Source organism: Ciona robusta, chromosome 2, assembly GCF_009617815.1.
Source record: "Ciona robusta chromosome 2, ASM961781v2".
Classification (NCBI taxonomy): Eukaryota; Metazoa; Chordata; class Ascidiacea; order Phlebobranchia; family Cionidae; genus Ciona; species Ciona robusta.
Window position 1 is genome coordinate 2,050,993 of NC_143236.1, and position 26,155 is coordinate 2,077,147.

The 26,155-nt window shown below is 35.7% G+C and overlaps 3 protein-coding genes across 5 annotated transcripts; 2 read left to right on the forward strand and 1 right to left on the reverse strand.

The window, feature by feature from the left end:
- On the forward strand, positions 1–15,507 carry LOC149739976 (dual oxidase 1-like). Of its 3 annotated transcripts, XM_089873325.1 has the most exons (32): positions 1–157; positions 221–301; positions 1,234–1,395; positions 1,677–1,984; positions 2,698–2,839; positions 3,345–3,511; positions 3,616–3,712; positions 3,921–4,007; positions 4,087–4,201; positions 4,450–4,528; positions 4,599–4,754; positions 4,979–5,104; positions 5,401–5,579; positions 5,846–5,970; positions 6,321–6,467; positions 6,657–6,823; positions 7,081–7,245; positions 7,654–7,839; positions 8,135–8,351; positions 8,659–8,752; positions 9,106–9,272; positions 9,590–9,662; positions 9,720–9,901; positions 10,438–10,668; positions 11,122–11,305; positions 11,489–11,612; positions 12,051–12,230; positions 12,555–12,725; positions 13,079–13,237; positions 13,573–13,728; positions 14,359–14,487; positions 14,764–15,507. In XM_089873325.1, the coding sequence occupies exons 1-32, from the start codon at positions 100–102 to the stop codon at positions 14,884–14,886; spliced, it is 4,737 nt and encodes a 1,578-aa protein (XP_089729451.1). In that variant the 5' UTR covers positions 1–99; the 3' UTR covers positions 14,887–15,507. The 3 variants fall into 3 exon arrangements, with proteins under 3 accessions (XP_089729451.1, XP_089729452.1, XP_089729454.1); XM_089873326.1 differs by lacking the exon at positions 3,616–3,712 and having other exon boundaries at positions 3,917–4,007; XM_089873328.1 differs by lacking the exons at positions 1–157; positions 221–301; positions 1,234–1,395; ... (1 more) ...; positions 2,698–2,839; positions 3,616–3,712 and having other exon boundaries at positions 3,370–3,511.
- On the forward strand, positions 15,253–26,060 carry LOC149739977 (polycystin family receptor for egg jelly-like). Its single transcript, XM_089873332.1, has 26 exons — positions 15,253–15,377; positions 15,537–15,678; positions 16,942–17,098; positions 17,520–17,680; positions 17,761–19,386; positions 19,463–19,594; positions 19,659–19,839; positions 19,915–20,114; positions 20,175–20,363; positions 20,420–20,703; positions 20,953–21,075; positions 21,138–21,287; positions 21,340–21,472; positions 21,533–21,612; positions 21,873–22,257; positions 22,321–22,511; positions 22,611–22,757; positions 22,814–22,942; positions 23,010–23,168; positions 23,412–23,536; positions 23,590–23,763; positions 24,036–24,235; positions 24,301–24,877; positions 25,131–25,343; positions 25,750–25,889; positions 25,971–26,060. Exons 2-26 carry the CDS (start codon positions 15,618–15,620, stop codon positions 25,988–25,990), a joined length of 5,937 nt encoding a protein of 1,978 aa, XP_089729458.1. The 5' UTR covers positions 15,253–15,377; positions 15,537–15,617; the 3' UTR covers positions 25,991–26,060.
- Positions 15,678–16,893, reverse strand: LOC149739978 (angiopoietin-1-like). Its single transcript, XM_089873333.1, has 2 exons — positions 16,626–16,893; positions 15,678–16,538 (listed from the first exon to the last, which is right to left on the reverse strand). The coding sequence occupies exons 1-2, from the start codon at positions 16,891–16,893 to the stop codon at positions 15,853–15,855; spliced, it is 954 nt and encodes a 317-aa protein (XP_089729459.1). The 3' UTR covers positions 15,678–15,852.
- Positions 26,061–26,155: the final 95 nt, after the last annotated feature.

A 26,155-nucleotide genomic window follows, 5' to 3' on the forward strand; every position in this document is an offset into this window, starting at 1 on the left:
AGTTGCGGTGTTTATTGTTTTGGTATTCATTTTTTTATTTTAGTTTTTGTTTAAGTCAATACTGTTCCTTTATATCGAATGGTATAGTGGTAAAAGGAAATGCTGCGAATCCTAATCTCTTTTGTTATCGTAATCAATTGGGGACTGTGTACTCAAGGTAAGTACTGCATTTAAAACGTTGACGATAATGTTTGTCATATACCTAATGTAATATTTGCAGGACAACAAGAGATAGGTAAAGAGTTTCCTCCATTTAATGGTTGGTACAACAACAGAGGTAATCCATCACTTGGTATTCCAGGTAAGTTTATGCAGTTTTTGAATTTAAAATATAAGGTTCAACAGCAGTAAAAACAATGTATTTGTGATTAGGCGTAACAAATTACCTTTCTAATTATAAACAGCCTATTAAGTAACTTTACATTGCGAAATTTAATCAATGTCGTTGTTGCCATTGTGGGCGTATGTGTCGTTGGGCAAGATACTTAACAGCAATTGTTCCAACCCAGTGGTCACTAATGGGTTGTCCAAATTATCAGCCACTCATAAAAAATGAAAAAATCCTAACAAAATAATAACCTACAAAATAACACTTGGTGACTCGTAAGCTGACACGAGGTGTATGAACACCGGTGTTATAACGACTGTCGTTTTCCGGCCACGCGAGGATAAAGTAAGATTCATTCATTCATTTATTCATTCATTCATTCATTCATTCATTCATTTATTCATCCATTCAAAATACATCCGGTGGCGGTGGACGTGACACAGGCGAGATGCTTGTCATACCCGCAGCTAATTTAGTATTTTCAAGCAACCGTGATTTTCGAGCCGTTGCCAACGCGACCGAACTTTGTTGGTGCCTTGTCATTGTGACGAAAATAAAAGGCGGCATTTTTTGTATTAGTTTGAGACGTGCTATTGCCGACGTCACACGTGTAACTAAATACCTGTGCCTAAAATTATCGCTAAAGTTTGTCACCCATAACCAAACGCAAACAACTGTGATTCAAACGTTTGCTTAGACAAAATAGCCGCTTAAATATAGTTCCCGTTATTTCCTAACAAAATCTTTTTTGATTTGATGCAAAGCACTTATTTTCACGGTTGGTAGCATGGTGTAATATCGCACGTATTTTTGTAGCTGGAAAGCACTTTTGGGTCGTGTTGCAAACTTCCCGAACGATAGGAAACGTATTGGTGAATCAGCATTTAACACATAAAGTTTTTTAGACTCTTCTCTTACTCGGAGTCTGCCACCCCACTACAAAGATGGAGTCTACGAACCATCCGGATGGGAAAGACCAAACGTGCGTTCAATTAGCAACTTGATTTTTTCTGGCCCGCAAGGACTTCCATCGACAAACAACAAGACGGCCCTCTTTCTCTTTTTTGGTAGGTTATTTGAAATATTTTGATCAAGACAGTTTAAACTGTATCATAAAGGCTTTTAAAGCGAATTATCGTTAAACTCGGGTGATTGTTTTTTTACTCATCTTAGAAAGTCATGTTTACATTGTTATTCTATACTGATAACGACATACTAGCTTTAAATTGTTTTGAGAAGTCGTAATAGTTTTTCCGACTTGGCCGCACCTGTACAACAACAGTACAAAGGATATACCTTAACATGGTGGTTTCCAATTTCCTAATACGTGTTCCTATATTTTACACAGGGGAACACGTAATGCAGGATATTCTGGACACATCTAGGCCCGGATGCCCTCCCGAATATTTTAACATCATGCTAAATGCTAGTGACTCGCACTTCAGCACGACCGAGATGCCTTACGAGAGGTCTAGCTACCAAGCGTCTAACACCGGGTATTCCCCTAACCACCCACGCGAACAAATCAACGCTGTGACGTCATACTTGGATGGCAGTCAGATCTACGGACATACAAAAGCGTGGTCGAATAACCTTCGTTTACTTCGGTCGACGTGTAATGGAAGAACTTCCACATCAAATTTATTTTCAAGTCAGGTAAATAGAAATGTGCTGTGATACCAAATAATAGGACAGTGGGGTAAGATGGGACACTTTTAGCATATATAGTAGGGTGGGGGGGGATGGGACACTTTTAGCACTGAATATCCAAATATCCTGATCGTAGTTTAAACAATTAACAACGGTAACAACGGATACGTTTTTATTATTCTTTGACTGTTCTTCGTTTACTGCCATATAGGACGAGAAAATAGAATAAAAAGGTGTCCCATCTTCCCCCACCCTACTATAATATCCAAATATCCTGATTGTTATTTAAACAATTACCAACGGCATATGAAAGTCGTAAGAATACGGTTTTATAATTATTTGAATAATTTTTGTTTCTCTTACCAAGTGGGACAAGAAAACATAAAGAAAAGGTGTCCCATCTCCCCCCACCCTAGGTAATTGTTATTGGACCGAATCTATAATGTCAATGTTATTTTTTTATTTTTTCGTCATTTATAATTTAATCCATTTATGGTGCCTCTTGGTTAAATGCGGACCCATCCAACACAATAGAATATAGCAGAGCATTGATTTTCTGTTTTAATATTTTGAAAACGGCACGGGTTCGAACAAAGATCATAGTATTTGTTGGATTTAGCTCGGTGATGTCGTTTTTTACACTATTAAAAAACTTTAATTTCTGTCTTGTGGTGAGTTTTTAAACCTATTAATAACTATAAAAAACATTGAACTTTAAGGGCAGAGCAACCGACTGTAGGGGCGAGCTTGCTTCGCTGGACGACCAAGGAGAGTTCCCAGCGTTGAACAATGTTGGTCTTCCGTTGGATAACTCGTGGACCACAAAAGATCATGTGATCCGATCAGCGAAAAGATTTTACAGTAAGTCAAACTTGAAAGTTTATTTTTGGAATAATTAACGTGCGCTTCAGTAGAGCGTTGTTAACGCTATGCTGACGTTTAAATGCGGTTATTCGTCGGGTGGGGAAGACGGGACATCTTTATTAACAATGGTCCATGGGAGTCAATGGTCCAAAGTTTTAAAATTCCTTGACCCTTCTTCGTGTACTAACAAATCGGACGAGAAAATAGAACGAAATGTGCCCCATCTTCCTCCACAGAAAATAGAACAAAATGTGTCCCATCTACCTCCACAGAAAATAGAACAAAATGTGTCCCATCTACCTCCACAGAAAATAGAACAAAATGTGTCCCATCTTCCTCCACTCTAATGTATATATAGTATGTGCGGAAATATATAAGCCCGTGTGTTCACACGAGCGTAAAATTGCAAGAAAGTAAAAATAGAAATGCTTGGTGAGAGGGGGTAACTGTTTTTTCTTGCAAAATCCTAAGCAGGGCTGTAACCAATTAAAATTATAAAAAGGAGTCGGTTCGAGGCGAGGTAACGAAAACCCATTCGTTCTAACCATTGGTATCACGTGGTTTCGACATCACAATTGGCTTGCTCGAAATATCCGAGATTCGAACCCGAATTGGTCGGATGATGACGTTTTTAACGAAGCTCGAATACAGAATATCGCAATGTATCAGGTTCGAATTACTTGCCGTGTTTTCCATGTTGCCTATAAGTTATACTTATATATCGATATAATGAATGTTATTACAATTTATATACTTGAATCCGAATGACACAGACTGGTACTTATTTATCCTTGACGAGCGCACCAACGACAGTCGTTACCACACATAAGTATAACCGATTTCATACATCGTGCCTGCACCGGTTACCACGTATGTAACTTTGTTGATTATTTCATCATTTTTGTCCTTTTCCTTTTTTCTGTTTGTCCGACAATGGGTAACTCTTCGGTAACTATGCTATTTTGGCTGAACCGCTGAAGCAATCAATGGCCGTTGTGTCTTGCTGATAAGTGCACACCCGCGTTGGTGGAAAACCCCGTATATTTTTACTTTTCAAACCCCGCATATTTTAAGAAAGTGCTGATGTACGAATGGTTGCCGGAGCTTCTTGGTACATGTTCGTCTTTAAATCAAAGTCAATGTTTGAACGTAACACCATACACAGGTACTATATATCAAGAATTCACTTTTTTCTTTGTCATTAATTGGTCGCCTACTATAATGTGAGATATATTACACGACAGCTTACAGTTCCGGCACGTCTGCTAGTGTGTCTGATATCTTTGAAGGAGCGGCAAGACATTTCCTTAGCACCATAACCCCGCCAGGAGTGTTCGTACGAAGCAAATTTAATGAAAGGTATTATATAATAGGTAGGAGGAAGATGGGACACCTTTTCATTCGATTTTCTTGCCTCATTTTGCAGTAAACAAAGAACATTCAAAGAATTATAAAACCGTATCCTCACGACTACCACAAACTGTTGTTTATTGTTTAAAACACGATTAGGGATACTTGGATATTATGTGCTAAAAATGTCCTATCTACCCCCACCTACCCTACGATATATATCCCTGATTGATCAGTTTCTAATAATGTTACTATAGTTCTGGAAGCTGCGAATTTCGAACCACTTCTTCTACGTCACCGGCATTGAGTTTGTGTAACTCTTACTGGGAACCAGCGGTAAAAATTTGTGTCTAAAAGTTAAATTTTTTGTTGTGTAAATATAGGAATTTAAGACTGTTATACCTAGGAAACATTTAAAGTCGCGAGCATTGATGAGATAACAATGGGAATGGCAAGCCAGATCGCTGAATTGGAAGATAACGTTATTACGCCCAGTCTACGACACAACTACTATGGCAGCCGACGATTTTCAAGAAGGGATTTAATGGCAACCATACTACAGGTTGGATTATTTTACACCAAGTATATTAAACATTGGTTCAAAATATTAAATGCTTTTTGGTCCTACAACTTAGAAGTAAGTATTTTTGTTAACTATCTTTACCCACTTGTATAAACAGCATCCAATAATCATATAAATTAAAGATCTTTTCCTGCGCAATATCCGTATTTTAAGTTGTCTGTGTATAGTACACTGTTACTGTTTTGTTTTAAAATAAATGATAGAAAGGGAGAGATCATGGCTTACCGGATTACAACGTTGCGAGAGAAGAATTTGGAATGCAAACGAAAGCTACAATGATGGATATTAATCAGAACCTGTTTCAAAGCAATCTTCAATCAAACGGAACGGTGATAGCGTTTTCCCGTTCGTTTCGGTTCTGTAAAATATGCGTATTAGTTCGTCAATGTGATTAGAACATTAAAAGCGAATTAATCTGTATACGTGGCTGGTTAAAACTATAGCCCCGATCTACTGGAGTAATTTCCAGAGGCATAATTGGCTATACCTAAATTAAAAAAATAACCTCCAATTTCAAACCTGTGTGTCAAAATATGGTCAAAACTGTATATAACTAAAACACGAAATGTTATGAATTGTGTTACTTTATAAATCAAAGAAACTAACGTTATGTATTTGTATTCAGCTGCTGGATGATCTTACATCTTTACACGATGGGAAACTATCAAAACTGGATATTTTTACAGGTGGTTTGTTAGAGACCACAGGGGGAAGTCCCGGCGAGCTGTTTCGTTACGTCATAGCGGATCAGTTTCTTCGGTTGCGAAACGGCGATCGGTTTTGGTTCGAAAATGTAAAAACAAGGTAGGAAATGAATTTATGTTGGTTTTGTTTGTGACCACCTAGATCTAGCTGCGGTACTAGTAAAGAATTTTACCCCTTGCACCCTAGCTGCTGCGGGAATTTTCCAATTGTTTAACATATAAAACGCACGTTTTTTCACTATGCAATTTAGATCATAGCAGTTAGCAATTTTAGCGTCTTGGAAATTAAACGATCAAGCGCTAAGGGTTTTGTGTTCAATTTCTGTTACCTGTGGCATTTTTGTAACGATATTGATATTTTTCAAGCTTGCTTTCCTCGACCAAGCTAAACGAGATTCTCAACACAACCTTCCGCGACGTCATTCTTCGAACTAATCCCACAATAAATGGCAGTTTTGATATTCAAGACAACCCGTTCGTGTGGACCACAGGTGCGTGTACTATAATATTTACCTTTGATATTTACATTGCGGAATAATTTTCAAGCACTAGTGAAGAATCCTCCGGTACATAGCAGAATAGTCTGGTGGGAAGTGTTTTAGGTTGATGGTTAGGGGGTTAGTGGTTATAGGGGTTAGTAGTTATAGGTTAGTGGTTAGCAAATAAGGTGGGGCAGGACTTTTTACTAGCACCAATTTTTGTCCTTTTTATGTCAAAGTCCTGTACATTGTCTTGTTCTGAGAACTTCAGCATTCACTAACATGCTATTCCCAGATAATAAACCTCAATATTTTATACCTTTTTGATCAACTCTGATTATTACTGAAACCTTAAATTGCAGGGGACAGAAAGCTCTTTTGTCCACAGCCTTACCAACTCACAGAGAATGTTCTGGAAGAATGCACCCCACTACAACACTATGATTACTTCACATCTAGTGAAGTCTCCTTCCCATTATCATTTGCTTTCTTTAGTGTCTTTGTGCTGAGTAAGTCTTTTGAATGTTCTATTCTGCAACCTGTTATCAACTATTTAAAGATGAACTATTTAAATACGTGGATCATTTAAGATAATGTACGTGGCAACTAGACCACAGCTACAAAGCTGATAAGTATCATATATGCGGACCACTATAACTTAGAACCAATATAGTTCTTAAAAAAATGATTTATTTCAGTCACGTTATTGGTGATGTATCTGGTTGGTCGGCAGCGAATAAAATCTGCCTTGAAAACTAAAAAGGATATCACAACTAAGAAGCGCGCCACTATTACGACCAGTATAGCTTCTGGTAATGTCACAATTTGTACTGAAATTCTTGGTGAAAATGTGCGACAAATTCAGGTTGGTAGAATTAAAATTCTTACCAAAAACAGTAAAGTTTAGTACTTAATACTCAACAAGTTTTTGATTTGACCTGATTTACAATGGAATTTTAATTAGGCCTGAATGCATTCATCTTCTTTTAGTTTGGACTCCTACCAATTTCCTTCACTTGCAACATGGCTTTAATTTGTTTAACGTTATAAATCCAGTTATTTTTTTTTTTACAGTAAATTAATTTTTACGTGTTTGATTAATATAGCTTAATTTCTTAACAGATAATTTTGAGACCCGAAAATTTGATTTTGATAAAAGCTGTAATTGGGAACCAAAACCTAAGAAAAATCGAACTGATACAACAACAAGATATCAAAATATACTGCAGTGATGGTACTGATAGAAGAACTTTAATCGTTCGACTTCAAGAAGACACTTATGACCTGGTTAGTTTAGTTGAATACAATCAAAAAGCTGCATTTTAGAACACTGACACATATTACACTTACAAAACCTTTGTTTTTAAACCAAAGTATTTTTTGTTAAAACTGTTTACCTCGAGTATGGATGTAGTGTTCATGCTATCATGTATCACGAAGTATTTGATATCTATGTATCCTATCACGTGATGGCATCATAATTTATAACCACGTTATTAACTCTATGAGCTCGACTTGCAGTATACCAAACTAACTAAGAGTCCAAGTCTAGTCTTTAAATGTTAGAACTGGACAGTGGAACACTATAATGGATCCGTGTTTTTTTCTTATTTTTGTCGGGAACTTAACATTTCTAAACAGTAATTACTTTTTCAATATTCCTTTGCAACACAGCCAACTTACACTTTAAAATAGGTACTGTCCTTCAACGATAGCTATGAACTGGATGAATTTTTCAATGAATTGCATAACTTTGTCAAACCTTTGGGTTTGAAGTGCAACACGTTTGCGATTCCTGAGAAGCATATTATGGAAGAAGCGAGAACAAAGGAGATGAGAGATAAACAACTACAGAACTTCTTCCGTACAGCACTGTCGCAGGTTCTAAGTCAATTTTTAATTTTCTATGTCTTCCCTATACCATTTTTCCATAGTATTAATACGGAATAGTATGTGATATCGAGAAGGCTTTTCATGGCAAAGTTTAAACCACTTAAGAAGTCGTGGTACATTAATTTCGTACTTACAGAATACATTTAACACTTCTTAGCACTGTGTCTAAGCTAAAATACAAATAGTCAAAAAACCTCTATATATATATATATATAATATATAATATATATAACTTTATTACTACAATAAAATACAAGGCAAGTTGGTTTCGTTTTCAACGCAGGCTATGAATATTGAATCTGAAGACTTGGATCGGCCCAAGCGTAAAACACTTAAAGATCTTGTGAAAGTCAACATCACAAAGTCAGAATTTGCCGAATACCTCAAGCTAAAAGAAGATTCGCTTTTTGTTGAGCAAATGTTTCTGGTGGCTGACTCTGATGAAGACGGAACAATATCTTTCCGAGAATTTCTGGACATTATAGTTCTTTTTACAAAAGGTGCTTCAACTTTTTGTTATTATTTTTCCTATTTAATTATTTTTACAATTTGTAACATATTGCAATTTTTTTGTTTTATATACAATACAATGAAGATCAATTAAATAAACCAGCAAGAATAGGGAATTAGCAAGAAAATTACGACCAAAAACACGATATGAATAAAAACAAAAGTAAAAGTATTATCAAAATTACGTGGCTGCTAATCTATTTAAACAATGCAATAAACCTACTGCATTACAGTAAGTCATTTTTCTAACAAATGTAATAAGGAGAAAAGTGTGCATGAACGAATACTTATTTTCAGGCACCCCGAAAGAAAAAGCCCAACTAATGTTCAACATGTATGACCTGGATAAAAGTGGAGGTTTATCAAAAGAAGAATTCACAACTATGTTAAAGTAAGCTTGCTTTTTTGTTTATCTGGCACTGTGGCAAAGTGGTAAGTTCGCCTGCCTCTAACCCAGAGGTAATGGGTTCAAGGCTGATCGCTACCATTGTGGGCGAATGTGCCTTTTGTCAAGACACTTAATGGCAAATGCTCTAAGCCAGTGGTCATAAAAAATTACCCACAAAGTAACAAACATAGCTCCTCGTAGGCTGTTACGAAGTGTATGAAACAGAACAGCCGTGCTATAAAGACTGCCGTTTTCCAACCACGTGAGGATAAAGCAAGTTACATTCATTCATACGTTGATGCTATGTGTTACTTTTAATTTTTATTTTAGCCTGAACTTCTGTCTTTTTATTCCAGATCAATGATGGAGATGGTAAACTCTTCTGCAGATGTAGATAATATTGACAACGTTGTAGATGATATGATGCGAGCTAACGGATTCAGTTCCAAAGATTCTCTTGACCTGAATGACTTCCTAATGTTGTTGGGGCAATATTCAGATATATCAAACCAACAGTCAACAAGTCAGTGTCTGTAATAGCTTCAATAACTTAAGTCATACTTGCCCGCGTAACCTTTTAATTATGGCTGGTAATATTTCTGTGCTGAACAATTAAGTTGATGAGTTTTAATTATGGCAGTAGTAGAATACCACAGTCATTTGTTTTTTTACTGCGTGTAGAATGATAAATACCAACCAAAAATTGTGATGACGAATAATTGCACTTTATTATACATCTATTTATGCAACAAAAACATTCCACTGACGCAATGTCCTGTTTATTCACAAAGTTCTCTATATATCATTTCCTATTCTGACAGTATTATTGATATGCACCAGGTAATGGACATAAAACATATCAAGCAAAACGACAGAGCAAATATCATCGATATTCAAAGCGTTTCAAAGAAGGGTATGTCCGTCTACATTGTACAAAATCTATGTTTACTAAACTATATATCACACACAGACCGCAAACACCACAACGCCGTTTGACCAGAAAAGTAAAAACTGTTCATGAGGATTACAAAACAAAGTCTTATGAGAAATTTTTTGTGGCATTGGTGAAACTGACAGAACATTATGCCAATCACATCTTCTGTCTATCTCTGTACAGTTTAATAACAGCTGGAGTTTTCTTGAATGCTTTCTGTAAGTACATGCTGACTGTTGCTTCATGGATTTCGTGGATTATGCTGCGTGTTTTCTTAAGTTTCTAATGATGGTTGCTTCATTGATTTAAACTTGTTTTAAAAGTTGTTGCTTTTATAGCAAAATTTAAATGCTAGTAAAGAATCCTACCAACCACTAAACGTAACAACCAACCACTAACTTCTACCCCACTAGCCCCTGACCCCCAACTACCAACCTACTACACTTTGCCCCACCCAAATCTTTAATGTTCCCGAGGATTTTTCACTAAAATTTCTGTATAAATCCTATGAAATTTTGTTGAATTAAAAACAATCAATATAGCAGTTTAAACGATTAGCGGGCAATGGTCATCATTTCACAAACAGTTTATTTTTTAGTTGTACTCTACTCTAAAAATTCCACCGAGAGAGGATTTTTCACTAAAATTTTTGTATAAAACCTATGAAATATTGTTGAATCAAAAACCATCAATATAGCAGTTTAAATGATTAGCGGGCAATGGTCATCATTTCACAAACAGTTTTATTTTTCAGTTGTAGTCTACTCTAAAAACGCCACCGGACTTTATGGCATTGGAGGACCACTGATGGCTCTTGCTCGAGCATCGGCTGCTGCTCTGATGTTCAACTTCTCGACTCTTCTCCTTACTATGTGCAGGAACATCATCACTTTCCTCCGAGAAACTTTTCTGCATCGTTTCATTCCATTTGATTCTGCCGTTACCATGCATCGGATAGTTGCCTGGATGGCTCTCGCTTTTACTGGTAATAAATTAAAGTAGTTGCCTGTTTCATAACATATTGAACTGGTATTAAATCAAAGTAGTTGCCTGTGTCATAACATATTGAAAATAAAACGTTAATTGCAAATATGCAGTTACAATGAAAGATGTTATTTTGCTTACATTAAACTGAATTGGATAATTTCTAATTTCATTCAAGATTGTGTATAATTTATAGTATTTAGTAACCTTATGGAAAGCATAAAAAGAACTTTTAAAATTCACCAGATTATACACATACACATACTGTACTCTTGGTCATACTTTTTGTTGTGGAGGTTTTTTTATCATATTCTCAAAAACACAATTAATTTAACAAGGTTAACTACTTTTTAAAGCTTGTCAGTGTCATGTACATATTTAAAAAACACATAGTAATTCACTTAAGTCCATTGTATTTGACACAATTTATCCATTAAATCTGCTTCATATTCAGCTCTTCATATCTTGGCCCATGGAATCAACTTTTATTCAATCGTGACACAAAGTCCTGATGATATGGCTTGTTTGTTCAGAGATATGTGGTATCCCAGTGACTATATACCTACGTTTGTCTTCTGGCTGTTTCAAACCATCACAGGGATTACAGGGGTTATTCTAACCCTCGCACTTATTGTCATGTAGGTATTTTTGAGTTTTTAGTTGTTGGTATATAATAATAATAAAAGATAAAATGTAGTGGTGTATGTATTAGTGCTTTGCCAAAGAAAAAGTAAAAAATTTTGGTGTTAAAGTTTTTTAAATATATTTTAAAAAATAAAAATTTGCAGTGAACTGTTTGTTATATCATACCTTTTTCTTAGGTATGTCTTTGCAAGCAACTATGCACGTCGTATGATCTTTAATTGGTTCCGATGGACTCACAAACTCGGATATCTTTCGTTATACTTTTTCTCTTTTGTCCATGGAAGTGGAATGCTCATTTCTGTGAGTTTTTTTTTTCCATATGAATCAATGTAACTTGTTTATTCTTGCAGGGAGGTCTTATTTCCCAAACTTCCTGCCTACTAATAAGTTACCACATTATACTTTTTAATATTTTTGAAGTGCCCACAATTTGGACAACCTATTAAGGCACATTTGGTTGAAGTAATTGCTGTTAAGTATATTATACCAGTACAGATGCAGCCACAATATTCGCAGAATGAAGCCTCGAACCCATAAACTGTGGTCTAGACTCAAGCGGTTTTATGACTGTGCCACAAGACCTTAAAAAAATAATATTTAATTCAAAATATTTTTTCAACTTTATAATACCAATTATTGGTTAATTTCTAAATATTTCTAAAATCGTTTTAAGAACATGTTTGCCATAGTATATGGGCACCATAATTCTGCTTTTTAAAATACATTTTTTACTTTCAGTCACCTCAATTTTACTACTACTTCCTCGTGCCTGGCATTCTCTTCACATTAGACAAGGTGTATACCTACAGCAGAAAGAAAGCTTACATCTCAGTTGTGAGAGCTGAATTATTCCCATCTGACGTCACACATTTAGAGTTCAAACGACCTAAAAATTTCGATTACAAAGCTGGACAGTGGGTACGTAGTTTGAAAAATAACACTTATCACTACAAAGAAAGCATTAGGAAGGTTTAAATGTTTCTTTATCTGTAATAATACTAAACTCCTTTCCTTTATGCTTAAATTAATATGTTTATAATGTGAAAAAAATTGTCCTTACACAAAATTCCTATTCATCTATCTAAGTATCTAGTCCTAGTGTTTTTCAAGTAATAATATTCTACATTGCTGAGGTTTTACAGTGAAGCACACGCCATGGGTTCTGTAATTTAGACCAGAGTTGGCCTATTAGCTAATAAGTGGTAATTCATCAAGTACCCATTTTAAACCCACCATCTTCAGGTGCGCATCGCTTGCCTTGCACAATCCTCATCCGAGTATCATCCTTTCACATTATCCTCCGCTCCTCATGAGGACACACTCAAGCTCCACATACGAGCAGTCGGACCTTGGACGAGGAATTTGAGGAATATTTACGACCCCAATGTTTTACGAGATTCTCCATACCCAAAAGTATTTGACACTTCTTTGTATATGATGCTTCATGTATTCAATTCTACTATTATGAACATTTGTGTCCTTAAGCAAGACAATTTATATTCATAGGTCCAACCCGTTGGTTACTGATAAGCTGCTCAAATTGTCAGTCTACTAGTCATACCAAAAAATAGAAGCAATATACAAACTAATCACCTAAACATAAGCGGACATGATGGGTGTATGAAGTAAAACACTGTGTTATAACAACTGTGCCCGGCTGTCCGCCATGTGAGCAAAAATAAGTGCCATTTATTCATAGTCCATAGCTATTAAATAGTGAAATCGAAATGTAATTTTGACCTTTGATATAAGATATATTATTTTAGCTGTTCTTGGATGGTCCGTTTGGTGAGGGCCACCAGGATTGGTATAAATATGAAGTTTCAGTGCTTGTGGGTGGTGGTATTGGTGTAACTCCATTTGCTTCAATTTTAAAGGATTTGGTGAACAGAAGTCAATCTGGTGTAGCTATTACGTGTAAAGCGGTAAGATTATGTAGTTTATAAATAAATTTAAAAAAATATTTTTAGATAAGATTTTTGTTTGTTGTTAAAATAAGAGTTTGGTTTTGGCGTTTCATGATTACCGAGGGGTTTAAACATTTGTGTGAAATGTGGCATTAACACATTGTGGCATTAATTTTTCATGTTTTTTTTTCAATATACGAAAAACAGTGTATCTACGTAATTACCATGCTCTTTATAAATCGCAATTTAATTACATTAACAGACACATTTCAAATGATAAAATTACCAAAAACCATCTTCCTATGCAGTGCTATCTGTATGTTAATACCCCAATGTACATTTGTGTGTTACAGGTTTATTTCATTTGGGTGACAAGAGACCAAAACCAGTACGAATGGTTGACTGATATAATACAAGAAGTTGAAGGCAAGGATAAGAAACAGATTCTAAACACACATATCTTTATTACACAATTTCCACAAAAGTTTGACTTACGGACCAAGATGTTGGTGAGTTATGCAAATTGTCAATCTATGTATACTTCACAAGATATTGTGATGTAGGGGTGAGATGGGATACTGTTAGCATCAAACTTCATGTTTACTTATTGCGTTTTGATAATTAACAAAAAAGGTTTTAGAATCTCGGGACTGTGGTTGTATAATTCTGTAAATTTTCTTTGTTATTACCAAATGTGATGAGAAAATGGAACGAAAACATGTCTCATTTCACCCCACTGTACTATATATGAACCTGTTTAACACCGGTCTGTCTATATTTCTAATAGTGTCAGTGCTTACCGTTTTTCAGTGATAAGTGGTTCGCATAATATTCCTAACCAAGAATATAAGATACGAAACTTGGTGCTGCTACCATTGTGGTAAATGTGTGTGTGTGCGTCCTTGGGTGAAGACGCTGACTAGTGACTACTCACTAATAACAATTACCAAATTATCAACTAGTCAGAATTTAAAAAAGAAAAAAAATCAAATAAATAAAAAAGCCTTATAAAGGTCCACGTTCACTCATAAGTTGGCTATGGGCTTACGACTAGGCCTTGGCAGGAAAGGTGTATGAACCAAGTCAGCCGTTTAAGTATGACTGCTGTTGCCAGATGTTTTTTCAAGTTATGTTCACAGTACATATGTGAAGAGAACTTCCAAAAAATTGCGGGTAAATCACTTTTCACGGGATTACGTGCTATAACTCACTTTGGAAGACCAGACTTTCCTGATTTTTTTGTCACTCTGGGAGAAGAACACTCTTCGGTGAGTTATCAGATTACATTGAAATGAAAACATGACAAATCTTACACAAAAACATAACAATACGTATTCTTCTTCTGTAAGACTTGCCATAAGATCTTATTCTGTAAGATTTACCTTAGCAATATTAATTTGCAAGTTATAAAAATTGTTCCGGCTACTATATACATACATACACACATTACACTATGTGCTGAATGTATACAACATAATTTTTTTTTATTTTATATGATATCTTTGTCACCAAGCACAAAAATTACAAAGATTATTTTTTTCCAGGTTGAAACTTTCGGTGTTTTTAGTTGTGGTCCACCACCAATGACAGAAGGTGTAGAAAAAGCTTGTGCAAAACTTAATAAATATGAAGGCCCAACATTTAGTCACCACTTCGAAAACTTTTAAGGAAGATTTTTTATACAAATATATTTTGTTTTAGTAAATGGCTTACTGCTTCAGGGCAAGCAAATATTAGACTAATTCTTACTTTACAATGTAGTTTATTAACGTTACAGTATAACGAAATTTATTAATAGTGATTTTATTAATACTATTTACACATTCTTCTTTTCATAGTAGTAATGTTACATGTATACCTTATTAATCTGAACCTTACTTTTATTTTTGAAAAATTAAATGTTCTCTGTTATTGCATTCGAAATTTCTAATTAAGTAAACTTAAAAAAAGGAAAGTTTTGAAACGTGGAGTCAAGACGGTTACAATGTGAAAACCAGGAAAGCTATCTGCAGAAGAAGTTGTAAGCCTTTGAAAAGGTTTAGATTTCGATCTCAATAGACACCAAAGATAACAGCAAATGAAAGAAATTATTACATTTTTAGCTATGGGTGTGAAAATTTGGTTACTCTGTTTCACGTGGACGAAGTCACACAGTAAAGTACGCCGTGGAAATCCAGCTTCAGTTGTGTACCAGTGCTTTATAAAAATAAAACTCCAAACAAATTGCTGATGTTATATAATTATTTTTACTGTCTTGAAACAATTGCAATTATAGTGATGTCAAACTTTTCTTTGTTTATATCTTTTATATTTACAGGAGAAGTTTTTCCTTAAAGAACAACATTATCCAGCAACATCACAACAAAAAGCAATTAGCAAGTAAAGTCTGCTTTTGGAAATGAAGTGGATTTTTCATACGCTGTTAATAGTTTATTACAATTTTAACGTCGTTAACCAAGGTAAGTACGATATTGGCTTAAATTCTTAAGAAAAACTTCATTAAAAATACTAAACATGTCTATTATCACCATACTAACTATTGCGATTGAAAGTATTAACATCGTATTTGGTTGTGTATACCACAGCAGGCAGTAAATGGTAATTTTTGTTCTATTTCCCGTTTTATACTTAACTTAATACTGAAATTTCATGGAGACGGACTTAAATGCTGTATTATTTTCGTTTACCGTGTACCAGTCATACCAGTAAATATTGGAAGGGGAGTTTTTATCTCCTATTTGAGGATAAGGACCGTTTAAATTAGATTCGCCGCAAGCTAGAAACCACCAGCCACTCTGAAATGTTTCCGGGCATCCTGGAAATGCATTATTATTGTCGAATGTGCTAAACCAGTGATTGGAAATCGGAGTAGGAACCCCGGGGGGTATAGCTGTTGCTTGATCAAGATAGGCAGCAATCAAGCGATACTCATCTTTTGCCCCCGCTACTTTAAACAGCTCATACTCAGCGTACGCAGTAACTCCGTCCTGATCAACAAAATCTATTCGCATACGTGGTGGAGTAACATAACTTCCAATCCAATCAATAGTTGTATTTTGGTTGCTTAAAGCATGGATATGCTCCAACCCAATCCAATATTCTTCACGAACATTTCCAAATCCGTCAACATAATTTTGCCAACCTCTGTCAAAATTAATAGCCCCATTTACTCTCTTTTGTATAGTAATCCATCCCGTTTTATTACTTAATGCTTGAACATCCATGTCGCAAAATACTTTGGTAAACTTGTACAATTGATTTATCCAAATTGCATGAACACCACTTCTTACATAACCAGCATCATATATTTCGTTGCAATCTAAAATAGTTGTAAGTGTTAAGGCTGTCTTTAAAATGTATTTAAACAATGTTTGCATGATGTACGTAGTACTAGAAAATAACATACCTTGAAATAAAGAATTAATAGTATTTTTTTGTCGATTGTAGCCTGTTACATTATCTTCTGGCTGTTTCAATTCATTGGCGGTAATAATCGAGCAATCCTTTCTTTGCTGTTGTCGTAGATTTTTAATGTTTGTAACCTTCCTTGCGATTTTTGTTATCCTCAGTTGTTCTTTAAAATTATTCATTTTAAAGTTTGTCTCATTATTGTATGCTAAAATCAGATTCACTACAAGTAATACCAACACTATGCAGCACATATAGTCGGACATATCACCTCCTTTTTGTATCTATGCTTACATTCAGTTTGCACTTCACAGCAATCGCGAACATTATTGAAATAACAGAAGCAAAAGGTGAAATTACCTCTCCTTCTTCATCGGAATGTAATGAAGGCTTTTATACAAAGTCTTGGAAATTCAGTTTTTCAACCGACTCCGTTTTGTTTGTTAACTTTACCAACTTTAATATAACACGGTGAGTGCGAATGGATAAATATATAGTATAGTGGGGGAAGATGGAACATCTTAGCACGTATTGCCAAATATTTCCAAAATCAAAAAAATGGCGACTTTGAGGTAATACCACGAATTAGTACTATCATATTTCTTTATTAATTGACAACAATTAAAAAAATAATAATAAAATAGTCGATCAGTTAGTTAGCGATTCGCACAACAGGTGTAATGGACGTTATATTACGTAAAACTCGGTGAAATTTACTAGTTTCGAGTTTGAATCACCGATGTATAGTATAGTTTAATGAAATAAGCTGAAATATTTATTATACAGTTTGATTTAAGGTAAAATGACACATGTCTTTTTTTGTGAATATTTATACAGATAGGGTGGGAAAAGACGGCACCTAATAACCATATCGTATAATTGAACTATATAGATGTAAGGAGGCCACTCTTGTAGTTGGCAGCGTTTCACGAGAGACTTACTGTGAGGATCAAATACCTTCAACCTTTTTTGCCTCGGAAACCATCACAATTACATTTACATCATATAGACCGCGTTGTTCTGACTTGTTTCATTTGATTTATAAGATCATACGTAAGTACATTCGTTAATTTTTAAATTGTGGGCACTATTATTTACCCTTATAACCAGTGCAGCATATTTATTTGATATAGGTATTACAGTGACGGTATTAACCCCCTCTTTTAATTACTTTGTTGGAAAGAAAATAAGTTTTCTCGTTGACGTTACATATGTTCCCAAGCATGAGCTTGAGTTGTTGTGTTCATTCACCTGTAATCGAAGAAGACACGAGCTTGCCAATACTACAGAAATAGTGTCATGTGATTTCAAAATTCCTGGAAGAGCTCCATTCTCGGGTGAATGTGAATCGATCTTACCGAGATTAAGAATTAAAAAAATAGATAAATTAAATTTGGAAAATAAACTGTTTCACAAAAACTTGCAGCTGCGACACATTCAAACGAAAAGTTCAAAGAATGGTAACGCTGACCCAAACGGCATAACGATATCGCACGTCTATTTATATCCTATTTCATACAACGCAAGTGTTGGAGATTCCTCGGTAACAATATCTTTTACTCCAAAACCATTTGACCTATCGAAATACACAAGTCAATCAAGAGAAGAAATTAAGTTTCAATTACAACCACAACAAGTTACCTCACTTGGACCAGGCCAGCACGATTTTCACCTAGTCTTACAAAACAACGTTTCTTACGTTACATACACTTTTCCAATATATATTAACGAAAAACTTGGCACATTGAATGTAACATCGATTAATGGTCGGTATGTTGGAAGGTATCCGCATTTGTTTCCTGTTCAGATAACTCTTACCAAAGGTGCCCCTGCCAATATAACACTCAGTATCCGTGAGATAACAGACGGTAAATTGATTCCAAGTGAAAACGTTACAATATCATGTCTTTCAACTATATCTTGTCAGCGTATTCAAATCAGTATGAAGCCACCGCATTATACAAAGCAGTTTCGAGTTGCTGCAATCGCAAAGAATGAGATTTCTTTTGTTGAAGGAATATCTGAAGTTATTGAATCAGTGACTAAAATTTATGATGTTTATTTTGATTCAAGGAGAGTTTTTAGTGGAATGAGCTCTATTTTGCATATTTATGTGAAAGGAGACGTGGGCAACTATGATCTCAAATTGTTTATTAATGGAACGTTAGAAATCAACACACCGCTTGTTATTCAGAACAAAACTATTGTTGCTGTTTTGTCAGATGACATTCCCATCAACATTCGTCAATATACAAAATTTGTATTTGACCATACATTCCAAACATACGGAATGTATGTAATTCTAGCCATGGTGTCCAACGAAAAGGAAAGTTACAACTTCACCGATAATTTATTGCTCCTGCAAAAGCCACCATGTCTTTCCAAAGCAAGAATTCGTACTCTTTCCAAAACCGTTATTTCGGTTCCTGAACGCGGTTTAACTTTAAGTGTCGATGTGGATTTTAACTGTTATGATAGTTCTAGTGTAGAATTCCGATGGTCTGCTTTTACAACAGACGAGAACTTTGAAACGCCCAAGTCTAAAAACGAAGTGGATTTTCTAAAAAGTTCTACAGGCAGTGAAATTGAAATCAAACGGAATGATTTTCCACCTGGCTTATACATTATTATGGTTGTGGCGACCGCAAGTACAGGGACAAATCACCAGATAACAGCCGAGGAAAAAGATTACGTTCGAATGGAAGTTCCCACGAGAAAAATGGAGGTCGTTATCGCTGGAGGGAGTATCAGAGAATTCGGTATGCTGCTGTTGTTTAAACTATTTAACTATAACAGTCCTTTACATACTTTAATTCCTGTGCAAATTTGTAATAGGTAATTCTTCAGTGGTGCACTTCAACGCAAGTATCTCGATACAAAACCTTACCGCAACTTTTAATTGGTTTTGTGCTAAACGTAAAGAGGATTTGCCAGTAGATGCGGCACTTGGAAGGCTGAAACGAAAAGGTCAACTTTGTAATGACAATAAATTGCTAACATATATGAAATGATATCATTTCTGAAATTTCAGGATCGTGTTTCGGGTGGAAACCTCTTTTAATTGGGGAAAACAGATCCATTTCGATAAATAACTTCGAATCCGATGAACAATATTTCATACGTGTCATCGTAACAGCAAAAGGTTTCGCAGATTCCTACGCTGACCAAGATATAATTCTTTCCTCGGAGGCAAAACCAAACTTATCAGTGAAGTATGTTTGCTAAGTGCTAATTGTACCGACACAAAAACCAAATCACTTTGTAATCACGAATACATTCCTATGCAGATGCATTGCAAACTGTCAGATGATTAAATCGCCTCATCTTCCCATTATTTTGCAATCACAATGCACTTCTTGTGCCTCCCAATTATGGTCTTTAAACGGATCAGTGTTGGAACGTTGTGAGAATAAAACTAGGTGCAAAGTCGTTCAATCCGAACTGCTTCAGTTACAGGGAAATCGAAATCATTCTTTATTAGTAAAAGGTGAATTAGAAAAGCATGTTTCAGAGTTCTAAAAACTAATTTGGGTTTAATGTGTTTTAGGTTTTAGTACGGAAGGAAATGCAACCGCAGTTGTTTTCACTTTTCAAATTTCTTCCAAACCAAGCGGAACTACATGTCGGATTTCGCCTTTCTCAGGAACCGCTTACAAAACACTGTTTTCCATACATTGCAACAATTTTCGCAACCAGTATTCTTCAATCATGTACAAGTTTTCTATTTTAACAAAAGGTTAATGATTATCATTTTTTTCTACTAAGCTGTATTAATACAATATATGCGTTTAGGTACTGGAAAATATTTAAGTCAATACGGCTACACGAACCAAATGAACGATTTCATTCTGCCACCTGGCGACGAACCTAAAAATGCAGTCCGCATAATAATCGATGTTTGCTCCGAGGAAGGGACTTGTAGTCAACAAATATTAAAAGCAAGAGTTACAACTGATCACCAGATATCAGAAGTCATCAGTAAAAGTATAAACTTTGCTTTAAATGCGAGGAACCTTCAAAGAATCACTCAACTGATTGTTCCCGTTTCTTCAGAAAATTCATTTTCTCAGTTGCAGGTTATTTTGTTCTTTTTTATCGCTTTTATTTTTGTCTTAATTACATATAGTAGGGTGGGGAAAGATGGGACACCATTTTATCCCATTTTCTCTTACCATTTAGTAGTTAACAAAGAACAATCCCCACGCCTCCCATAGACCGTTGGTAACTTTTTAAAACACGATCAGGATATTTGAATACTATGTACCAGAGGTGTCTTGTCTTACCCCATATTCCTATATAAAGTTAGGTAGGTATGGTATTTTTAGAAAAACCAAGTCATTCAAAGTCTAAATGGAGTTGATTTGGTGTCAAGTGAATCTCACGAACAAGCGAGTGAACTTTTAAGTCACGTGACTAGCAAACCGGAAGGTATTTCTGACACAAATGAGGTATAAATGCAAATGTGAACAAAACGAAGATGCAATAACTAAAACATAATGGGTTTATACAGGAAACAGTTTGGGGAAAACTAACTGAAATAAAAAGATTCTTTGAAAAGGAACCGGGAAACGAGGATCAAGTCAACACAACGATAACAATTGAACCGTGTTTAAAAACTGTTGCGAATCTAATGAAATTGAGGCACTCTCAGCATACAAAGGTTCGATTTGCAATCATGTATTTAGCATTGCTACTAATTCGACATTATTTAGCGCGATGGTACGATACGGATGAGTGAATTTAGTCAGCTATTGGTGGACGGCATATTGCCCGGGGATTCCCCTATGACGTATGAAAGTGCAGCGTCAAGAACAAAACTGTTAAGAACAGACCGTGATACTATTGGTGAAATTACTTTGTAATAATATTTAAACTGCTTTTACTAAACCAGGGTTCTCGTAACAGGTGGATTAATGGATAATACTTCAGAGTTTTATTTGCAAACTATTTCACCAATGAGCTATGACGATGTTATTAACCTTGAGGTATGCCGTGTGTTAATTGTTATGTATAGTAGGGTGGGGGAAGATTGGATAACTGTTCATTCTATTTTCCCGTCCAATTTGGTAGTAAGCAAAGACACTTCAAAAAATATATAAAACTATGCCTTCATAACTCCCTTAGACCGTTGTTAATTGTTCAAAACACGATCAGAATATTTAGATATTATTTGCTAAAGATGTCCCATCTTCCCCCACCCTACTATATATGAAAATATAAGTTTCCATAAACAATGCATTTCCAGGTATCTCAGTATAAAACAAGTCAAATCAATTTCGACACTGAAGATAAAAAAGTCGATCATGTCACCTCTGTATTCATGACAACGGGTTGGTTGGACCAACACCCGGTGCCCTTGGAAAAGTTGTACCGCCTTCCACCAAGATTCACTGTTTCTCCAAAGCCACAGTCGTCTAGTGTTCGTATGCAGCCAACCCCGTCTTGTAATTTCACAATGTGCAGTCTTCAAGCGACGGCAACTCTGGAAAAGCCTGTTACCAGTGAAAACTTGAATGGTGCTTTTATAATTATCGAAGTAAATATTACGGGTGCTAATATCGCGAACTTACAACTGCAGCTATCTGCAAAAAGTAACAACACTGATTTCAATACTGCAGTTTCTTCAAAAGGTAAGTTTGAGTCCTTTTAATTTCTCCAATTGTACCTTTTAATAAACAACTATCATACATCAGACCGCAAATACGTTTGGAAAATTCCGTTCGGCAGTCTTCCCTCAAGTATTAAAGAATTTGAGATCAAAGTTTTATCACAACTGAAAAGTTGGACAGGGGAAAGAAGAGTTAACGCCACTGTGTTGACATACTTAATAAACTGTATGTATTGGGACGATGATATGAACAACTGGAACAACATTGGATGTAACGTAAGCATGTGTATTATACACCCGTTTTCAGTTAGGGTTAGGGGTTAGGGGTTAGGGGTTAAAACTTACTTTTACTTTAAAAACTTACTTTTACTTTAGCCGAACACAGATCACCCGGTGGTAACTTGTGAATGCGACCATTTTCCAATTACAAGTCTGGGAAGGAGTTCTGCTGATTCCAGCCATGTTCCAACTTTGTTTGCTTCAAGGCTCATTGTTTATCCAAATAAAATAGATTACGACAAGGTATTTTAGTATACATCCCTGTCATTTCAGTGCAAACCAATGTTGTTATTTTCTAGTTGTCGTGGAACTTATGGAAAGAGTTCTTGAAAAATCCAGTTATATTTTGTATCCTATTTTTTCTGTACTCTTCTTACCTTGGGTTGTGGTTTTGGGCGGAAAAGGCAGACAAGGGGAGCGACAAGGAAGTAATTATAAAAATATTTAATATTTCTTTTAAACATAGATTATAATAATAGTCTTGCAATGTCTTAGAAATGTTCATACGTGGAAGTTCGCGACAATTGTCCTTCGGATAACTACTGTTATTACGTCACAATGTATGTTGGAACTGGTCTGTCATCCGGTACCGAATGTACTGTCGCTATTATGTTGGTTGGGACTGACGGACACGGGAACGCCCATATTATCCAAGTACGTTGAATATGAATGAATGAATGTAACTTACTTTATCCTCGCGTTGCCGGAAAACGACAGTTGTTATAACACGGGTGTTAATACACCTCATGCCAGCCTACGATTTACCAATTTTTTTTAAATTTGTTTAATTTTTTGTTATATATGGCTATATGGCTTATAATTTGGACAACCCATACGTTTGAATTCTACGGTAAAAAATACAGAACAACCTATGATATAATGAAACTACGGTAACAGAACTGGAATGAAGAAATTTTTAACTCTGGAAGTGTCAATTCGTTTTTGATTACCACTTCAAGAAGTTTGGGTAATGTTATTGGAATTCGAGTGTGGTGCACTGAAAGACGAAACGAAACAAGATGGTTAGGACTGATGTACGAAACAAACTTTTTTTTCTAAGAGTTTGTTTGAACAGGTATCTGCAAAGGATTGCCGTTCGCGATTTAGAAACCAACGAGTGTTGCTTTTTTCTTTGCAATGCTGGGATTGCAAACGATTCTCATACGTATTTTAAAGTTGCCACTTACCGAGAGCTGCATACGTTTTACAGGTTGCTGCGATTTAAAAGCGAAAACTACATACGAGACAGGTAAATATATTAAAGATGCCCTACTTGTGTCAAGTTTTTACCTCAGTGCTTCTTTTGACGTTTATATAGTAGGGTGGGGGAAGATGGGACACCTCTAGCACTTAATATCTAAATATCCTGAAGGTGTTAAACAAATACTAACGGTCAATGGGAGTCATGGTCATATAGTTTTTAATTTTTTGAATGTTCTTTGTTTACTACTAAACGGGGCGAGAAAATAGAGGCAAAAGTGTCCCATCTTCCCCCACCCTACTATATGTATTCGTTCGAAGGCACCTTTGGACATCTATGTTCACGATGCGACCTTGGCAAGGAGATGAAATATCAAGAGTAGAAAGACTGTCATCATGCTACCAACTCATATTCCTTATCTTGCTGACAACACTGATGTTTTATGGAAGCAGTGCGTCGCAATATGCTTTCGAATTAGTAATCGGTTCTTACACATTAAAATGGTCACAAGTTGCCATCGGTAATTATGAAACTTTTAAATTGAATTCGATTGTAATAATTTAACTATAATACAAAATTTTACAGGTCTTGAAGTAGGTGTACTTTGCTTTCCATTGACGCTTGTGGTAACTTCATTCTTCCGTTTGTGCCAACAAAACAAGGAGGAATCTCGTCACGACATAGTCGACTCTTCAAGAAGTTTCATGTTAAAAGAGTTAAAACACGATGAAGAGTTTTCCCCACTCGATCGTAAACGTGAAAAACGTCATCATTCTGGGAATAAACATCAACGTTCAAGTACACGTCATCCTTCCAAGAGATATCTAAAACCCCACACTTCACAGACCAGTGTTGACAAATTGAAACGTAAAAGAGATCGAGAAAGACGGAAGCGACATAGGGAAAAACGAATGACCAATAGCAGTAATACAAAACACCGAACGTTAATATCGTCGGATCAAATACCTTCTACCTCGAAACATACCGGCAATGAACCGCTTGACCAGATCGTAATAGAATCCGTAGAACCATCTATGCGAGAGAAGAGTGTTAAAGTGAAAAACAAGAAGCAACTTATAAAATCCACACCACGTAAACCGAGTTCACAATCACAGTCTTATGGATACAGAGAGGAATTCTCCCATCTCAAGCCCTCGGCTGGGTAAAGTAGAGCGTGAATCAACAAATATACCACCTATATATAGTAGTGTGGGGGAAGATGGGACACCTTTTTAATCTATTTTCTCCTCCAATTTGGTGGTAAACAAACATTCAACGATTTTTTATCAAACTTTATCCTCACGGCTCCCATAGATCGTTGTTAATTGTTTAAAACACGATCCGGATATTTGGTTATTGTGTGTAAAAGGTGTCCCATCTTCCCCCACCCTACTATAAGTACTTACCTTTTCCAGGCAATACGTCTACATGGCTGGCGGAACTACGACTCCATCCAATTATATTCGCCATCCAATAGTTGATATTGATCCTTACTCTGGAAATTTTCGACCTTTACCACGTTTCTTCACAATCTTCCCTTGGTTGATCATCTCATTAACAGTGGTCGTATCAAGTGTTGTATGCGTCATGTATGGAATGACGTACGGTCTGGATATTACTTTGGAATGGTTTGTATATAAGGTCACATATCTATCTTTCACTTTATATACAGTTATTTTAAGCGTATGCATTCGTTAGAAATTTGCATTTTTAACGTGTATAGTGAATTCCGCCTCTTGTAATGTATAATGCATTCCGGCGCCTTTAATTATGAACCGCGCGCGCCGTCTGGTAATCTACATTCCTATACATTTCTCGCTTTAGTTCTATTTTCCACGTTACTTTCCTTGTGTTTCTTTGCCAGTAGTACTGTAGTTAAGTGGGTGTATGCATTTCGTTTGTATTCGATTACGATTACGTTTGTTTTCACGTAGGTTACCGTTGCGAACTACACAGTTGCGTTTTGAGTTCTTTTAATCCCTATTATATAAACTAGCAACTGATCGTTTTATAACGTTTTCATTTATTCTCCAGGTTGTTTTCGCTTTCCATCGCCATCCTTAACAGCTTCATACTTATTGAACCAATCAAGGCATTGGTGCTTGCGTACTTGAAAGTTGTGAATAATCCACGTCACGACCTCAAAGATTGGTTGACGCCCATCTCAGAAAAAGGTTTGCACTACCCGACCGACGTTAATTTTTAGTTTCTGCTACAAGACAAATAAATTTCAGTGTTTTTTTTTGCATTTTCAGTTATCAAGCGTCGGCGATGAATTGAGGAAATACCTTCAACCGTGAAACATCACAATTTTAGTTTAATGTAGAATTAAAATTACGATTAAATTTGTTCGTTTATATAATTTAGGTATATGCCTTTAGAGAAGACGTTTCATAATCTGCGTGCTATGAGTTTTAGGCACTGTTACGTCACATAAAGC

Excerpts from the sequence above, each read along its gene's own strand:
- LOC149739977 (XM_089873332.1), top strand. The coding sequence starts at position 15,618 with ATGAAGTGGATTTTTCATACGCTGTTAATAGTTTATTACAATTTTAAC. Across the intron at positions 20,364-20,419 it reads GTTTTCTATTTTAACAAAAG|GTACTGGAAAATATTTAAGT; the intron begins GTTAATGATTAT and ends ATATGCGTTTAG. Across the intron at positions 22,758-22,813 it reads ATAAAATAGATTACGACAAG|TTGTCGTGGAACTTATGGAA; the intron begins GTATTTTAGTAT and ends GTTATTTTCTAG.
- LOC149739976 (XM_089873325.1), top strand. The coding sequence starts at position 100 with ATGCTGCGAATCCTAATCTCTTTTGTTATCGTAATCAATTGGGGACTG. Across the intron at positions 4,202-4,449 it reads CGAAGCAAATTTAATGAAAG|TTCTGGAAGCTGCGAATTTC; the intron begins GTATTATATAAT and ends ATGTTACTATAG. Across the intron at positions 8,753-9,105 it reads GAATTCACAACTATGTTAAA|ATCAATGATGGAGATGGTAA; the intron begins GTAAGCTTGCTT and ends TTTTTATTCCAG.
- LOC149739978 (XM_089873333.1), bottom strand. The coding sequence starts at position 16,893 with ATGTCCGACTATATGTGCTGCATAGTGTTGGTATTACTTGTAGTGAAT. Across the intron at positions 16,539-16,625 it reads TATTAATTCTTTATTTCAAG|ATTGCAACGAAATATATGAT; the intron begins GTATGTTATTTT and ends CAACTATTTTAG.